The sequence below is a fragment of the Acanthisitta chloris genome, unplaced genomic scaffold (genome assembly GCF_000695815.1).
Source record: "Acanthisitta chloris isolate BGI_N310 unplaced genomic scaffold, ASM69581v1 scaffold38113, whole genome shotgun sequence".
NCBI lineage: Eukaryota > Metazoa > Chordata > Aves > Passeriformes > Acanthisittidae > Acanthisitta > Acanthisitta chloris.
Window position 1 is genome coordinate 419 of NW_008663890.1, and position 5,873 is coordinate 6,291.

Consider the following 5,873-nt stretch of genomic DNA (forward strand, 5'->3'; position numbering starts at 1 on the left):
TCTGACCGATACTTTTGCTGCTCTGGTGAGCTGAAGTGCCTCGTAAAAGCTGTTGTATGTACAGCAAATTGGTGATGAGGGAGTGTTCGTTCTCCTTTTCCAGAAAGCATCTCTCCTTCCCTGTGTGCAATCCCCTGTAGTTATTCAGACCTTTATTATTGTAGGTTTTATCTGTTTCACAACTTAAATACGTTTTTTTGTCTGACCGATACTTTTGCTGCTCTGGTGAGCTGAAGTGCCTCGTCTCGTGAGATGTGTTAGTGTGTCGGGGGTGAGCAGAGGAGGAGCAGGACCTTCCCGTAGCAGTGAACTGTCAGGGCAGATCACACACCTGTGAGTTACATCAGCTGTTGGGGTTAGAGGAGATTAAAAGTTGGTCTGTTCTGTATGGATGTTGCTTTGCATCCAAACAACGTCTCATGTTTGCATCCGTTAAGGTCTAATGAAGGACAGGAGTGAACTTGGACAACACTCTCAGGCACGCGGTGTGACTCTCAGGGATGTCCTGTGCAAGACCAGGAGTTGGACTAGGTGATCCTCAGGGATCCCTTCCAGCTCTGCATGTTCTGTGATTCTGTGAATCAGAACTTAAATACTGATAGTAAGAAGGCAGGAGATTAGTTCTTAATTTCTTAATAGATTTCACAGTTTGTCACCGTATTTCTCTCAGCATTTGTACACCTTATAGCTTGTTCTTTGTTTCATTTCCCTTGTCTTCCATTTGAGAACAGTCCAGCACTGAGAAATAATCCAGAGTTTTGTTGGAAAGATTGAATTTCTCTGTGCTGGGTCAGAGAGAAGAACCTCTGCCTCATACAGCCCACCCAGAGGTCCCTTCCCTTGGCAGCCACAGGTGAGCACAGCTCCCTGAGGAGTGTGTGCAGGCCATGCTCAGGCTAAGCTCCGGTCGTGTCACCGGGACTAGACCTCTTCCCAGAGAACAGTCGTAACTCGGCTGTGCTGGTTGCTGCAGGAGGGAGGGGAGAGGGTTGTTCACCGTGCCCAGAGGGAACACAGCCTTGACCTAGTGCCCCGTGTAGGCCTCACCTGTCCTGGTTCAGGTGACTCCTGGCTCCCCTCCTAGGCCATTTCTGTGGGAGGATCTAAAAGATGCTGCTCATCTCTGTTTGCTTTAATGGGAATAGAAAATGCCAAGTGTTCACCCAAATGCTGTGGAAAGCAGCTCAGGTGCTCAGGGTTTCCCACCCTGCTGCAGACCACATAGTCACATTTTGGTCAGTGTCTTGGAGCAGTGGAAGTTGAGCAGGAGATGCAGAAACCTCCTCTGAAATTGATGTTTTTTACAGAGAAGGCAAAGGAACTACAAGGAATTACTGCCTTGGCCTGCACTTTGCATTTTTCCTTTTTAAGTTGTAAATTATATAGTGTTTATTATGCGTTGCTATCCCAGCACAAATCAGAATTACAAACAAACAGCATTTACCCATTGTTTTCCCATCACTTCTCTGATGTGTCATTGCTCCTAGCCTTCATTTGATGAAAGGAAAGGTAATCTTGCACCCAGAATGGATATTTTTCTACTTTTTTCTTAAATTCCATGTCCATTTTCAACATTATTTTTTTTTTTTGATATCTAAATTGTAGTGGTCTGACTGCAGCTCTTCAGAAGGATTGGGGAGGAGGAGAGAGGGAAAGATTAGAGAGGAGTTCAGATTTGCACAAGATGATAGTCACAAGTGAATGAAGAGAAAGACAGATGGAAAATAACTGGAAAGGTCATGCAGCGAAGGTGGTACCGAAGTCCAGACACTTGGCTATGCAGATCAGTGTGGGCAGGATCTGTTTGAGTCACCCCTGTGTAGCTTTGTTTTCAGACACATTATTCCAGAGCTTTGGGGGAAGGCAAACAGCAGTTGTAATGACCTCCTGTTGATCTGTGCTTCCTCTGTTTGCAGGCTGAGGTGGAGGAAACGCTGAAGCGAATCCAGAGCCAGAAAGGAGTGCAAGGAATCATCGTGGTGAATTCGGAAGGTGCTGTGTCAGCCTTGCTGTGCTGAGCTGTAACTTACTCTAACCATGGCTTGGAGAGCTGCTGAGATTCTCTCCTGCAAGGACAGGCTGAGGGAGTTGGGGCTGTTCAGCCTGGAGAGGAGAAGGTTGTGTGGAGACCTCAGAGCAACCTGCCAGGAGCTGAAGGGGCTCCAGGGAAGCTGCAGAGGGACTCTTGGTTAGGAGCTGCAGGGACAGGACAAGGAGGAATGGGGAGAAAGGGAAAATTTGGATTAGATTTTAGGCAGAAGTTTTTGGTGTGAGGGTGGTGAGACACTGTCCCAGGTTGCCCAGGGAGGCTGTGGCTGCCCCAGCCCTGGCAGTGTTCACAGCCAGGTTGGCTAAAGCCTTGAGCAACCTGCTCTGGTGGGAGGTGTCCCTGCCCAGGGCAGGGGTTGGGGCTGGATGATCTCTGAGCTCCATTCCAACCCCTTAACATTCTGTGGTTTTATGATTGTGCCGCTTGCACTTAGCTTACAGCCAGGCCTTAGCAGAGCTGTGCCTCTAGCCAAAGCAGACAGACAATAATTAGGCTACACGAGAAAATTGGATTCCCATTTCTGCTTTTCTGCAAGCTCACTTTATGATCTGAGGAAATAAATAATCTGCAAGAGCTTAGAAATATTTGAGTTATGCCAGTGCTTGAGACCTTTATCAGTAGTAAAAGCTCTCATGGCATAAGGAATCTTGCTGCTGTGCATGGCCAGGATGATGCTGGCCTGGCAGAGTTGAGTTCCTTAGCACTGTCTGGTGTTTGTGGCCTCATGGGACTTATCAGCGGATCATCTCTTTTTTAAGTCACTGAAGGTCCAACAGAGCAGAATTCTTCAGAGCACTCTGAATACACTGTGAGCGGCCCAGCTTCTTAAAATTGTGTGATTATCAGCTTAATTAAAGTATGTTCTAGAAATAGTCCTTAGAAAAGATGACAAGATAGTAGCTCTGTGTGAACATACTGAGGATTAGGTCATTGGATACATGTGTGCAGCTTGGTTCCTGCCCACTGCTTCTCCATGATGGTGAGCAATGGGTTGTGCTCTCCAGGCTGGAGCTGTGCTCACTGGAACATCAACCAGTGGTCGTGCGCTGCCACAGTTCGGTACTGGGCTGCTGTGTTGTTCTGACATGTGAGCTGAGGTCTGACTGTCTCTCTGTGGGAAAACACGTCTAATCGGTGGCAGAAGGGTAAGGGAGGGAAAGCTCTGGCCAAACAGGGAGTTTGGTGACAGGCATTGACCCAGGGACCTGGCAGGACTGCAACACCTGCTATGGCTAAATGTTGGAGTCTTCTCCTTGGAAGTGTGTGATGCCACAGCTAATGTCCTCTGTAACCACCAACCTCAGCCTAGCTCACCTGAGTATCATTTAACTGTGCTGTTCAGGAGCCTTTCTGAAAGGAAAAGGTGTCCCCAGTCAGGAGTACAAAACTTAAACATTGGCATTTCCTCTCTCCTCTACAGATACCTATTTTTATTATTATTTATTTCTGTTTCTAATAAATAAATAAATGAAAATGCCAAAGTAAAGCTCTGATGCTGCCAGAGGTAAACAGTTCATAAATTCATAGTATATTACGGGATTGGAATGGATCTTAGATCATTCAGCCCCAACCCCCTGCCCTGGGCAGGGACACCTCCCACCAGAGCAGGTTGCTCAAGGCTTTAGCCAACCTGGCTGTGAACACTGCCAGGGCTGGGGCAGCCACAGCCTCCCTGGGCAACCTGGGACAGTGTCTCACCACCCTCCCACCAACAACTTCTGGCTCAGATCCAATCTAAATTTCCCTCTTTCAATTTCTCCCCATTGCCCCTTGTCCTGTACCTGCAGTTCCTAACAAAGTTCTCACCTATACCTGTGGTTCCAGGTCTCACCTTGTCCACAGCTTATTTCTGTTCATGTTCTTTCACATTTACAAAGAACACTCCTAACCCTTGTTCTAGTGACACCTATCGAGGTGAAACAGCTACCCAGCTTCACCTGGTGATTCTCAGGGCAGATTTGGGTCAGGAGTCTTGTCACTGAGCCTCTTCTCTGCAGGTATTCCTATTAAAAGCACCATGGACAACTCCACCACGATCCAGTACGCAGGCCTCATGCAGAACCTCATCATGAAGGCTCGGAGCACCGTGCGGGACATTGACCCCCAGAATGACCTCACCTTCCTGCGCATCCGCTCCAAGAAAAACGAGATCATGGTGGCTCCAGGTAAAATTAGTGGGCTCAAATCAGGCACCAGGGATCCAGCAGGTTTGTGACTGACAGGAGAAGCGTTCTGCATTCTGCTGCTTGTGTTCACTTTGTCCAATCCCTTCTTTCCAAGCAGCGTTTCTGCTGTCTCCAGTTGAAGGCTTTTATCATTGACCTGAGTTTGCTTTGTCGTGTTGAAAGTGGGAAATCACTTCCCTCATTCCATGCGGATCAAAGTAGAAAGTATTAAATAGTGTTTGAGGGTGCTTGGCAGCTTCTCATGCTTTGTGTTCAATATAAAGCCACAGGATTTGGAAAGGAGCAATTTCCATTCAGCCGTGTGGGCTGAGTGATGAAGCCTAACAGTCCTACGGTTTTGTAGTTCTGAGAGAAGTACTAGGGCACAAAGTATTGTAGCTGTAACCATGAGCTGTGGAATATAGGGGTGGCAGCCTTCCATTTGGGAAACATCCTCAGTATTCCACCTAACTCCAAAAGGGGAGGCAGTGAGATGAGTGCAGTTCTCTAGGGTGGCAGGAGCTTGGCCATGTCCCTGTGCTGGGACCGTGCTGGTGGGGTGGCTGCTGCAGCAGGCTGCTCTGCAGGGACGGCTCAGGCAGACCTTAAGACAGGCTCCAGTTGCTGCTGGGGCAGCCTGTGATTTCCAGAGGAAGGATGGAAACAGAGGGATAAGCGTTGCTCCAGAGCAAACACAGCTGCAGCCACTGCAGCCCATGTGTGTTGTGAGATCAGGGAAGTCCCTGCCTGGCACCGTTGTTGGATGTGTCACTTCAGTTCCTGTTGTTTCCTGGCACAGACTGGGTTAAATTCAGCTGCCTTGGGAGCATGCAGTTTCTAAACCTGAGACTTCTACTGAAAAAAACTCAGAAATATAAGTGATGTGATATGCCAAGCCTGTTTTGTTGTTGAGTGTCAGGGCTCCAGAGCTCCCACAGCATCTCAGTGAGGTGTGAAAAATGGTGAAATTTGCTGTTTCTCTGAGCAAATAGCAGCAATCAAAGAATAATTGTCTCTTTTTTCTCTCCAGATAAAGACTACTTGCTGATTGTCATCCAGAATACAACGGAATGATTCCACTGACTCACTCTGGTTTTTTCCCCTTTGCCCAACTGGTTTTTTTTATTTAATGGTAAAGCCTAGAGCATTAGTGTTAACTCTGCTGTGCCACTCCAGTAAGGTTTGCAAAGACAAAAACAGGTGTTTTGTTGTTTACAAACAGAGAAAGTGGCTTTTTTTTTTTGTATCCCAAGTCATTTTGAGGGGGAACTGCTGGGTTAGAATTGGGCAGGAAAAAATGCAACAGATTGTTTGAACAGTTAAGGAGATAATATAATAAAATTCCGATAATAATCTAAAAAAAGACTGTTCTTTGTTTTCATGCCTCTGTCACACTGAGATCTGCTTTCACACTCTGAATGGCTGTAAATATGGCACTGCCTGTCCTCTAGTTCTGTCTTACTCTGTTGGTTCTCCTCCAAAAAGGTCTGACCATACCAAATTAAAGTGTCATCAGTAACTGCTTTTGTCTTATGTGTTTTTCTTCTGAAGATTTTAAGTATTCTCATGAGAGACTGAATTTTTCTTCATAAAATAGAACCTTCCTAGGACTGTTCTTACTCATCTGATGCTTTCTCTGAACAGGGATTTAGTTCAAG

The 5,873-nt window shown here is 46.7% G+C and overlaps 1 protein-coding gene across 1 annotated transcript; it reads left to right on the forward strand.

The window, feature by feature from the left end:
- Window positions 1-1,916: 1,916 nt before the first annotated feature.
- LOC103798846 (dynein light chain roadblock-type 1) lies at window positions 1,917-5,582 on the forward strand (the record flags this gene model as incomplete). Its single annotated transcript, XM_009071127.1, has 3 exons — window positions 1,917-1,992; window positions 4,048-4,215; window positions 5,246-5,582. Coding segments are annotated over 3 exons (288 nt in total), but the record flags the coding sequence as incomplete, so codon positions are not given.
- Window positions 5,583-5,873: the final 291 nt, after the last annotated feature.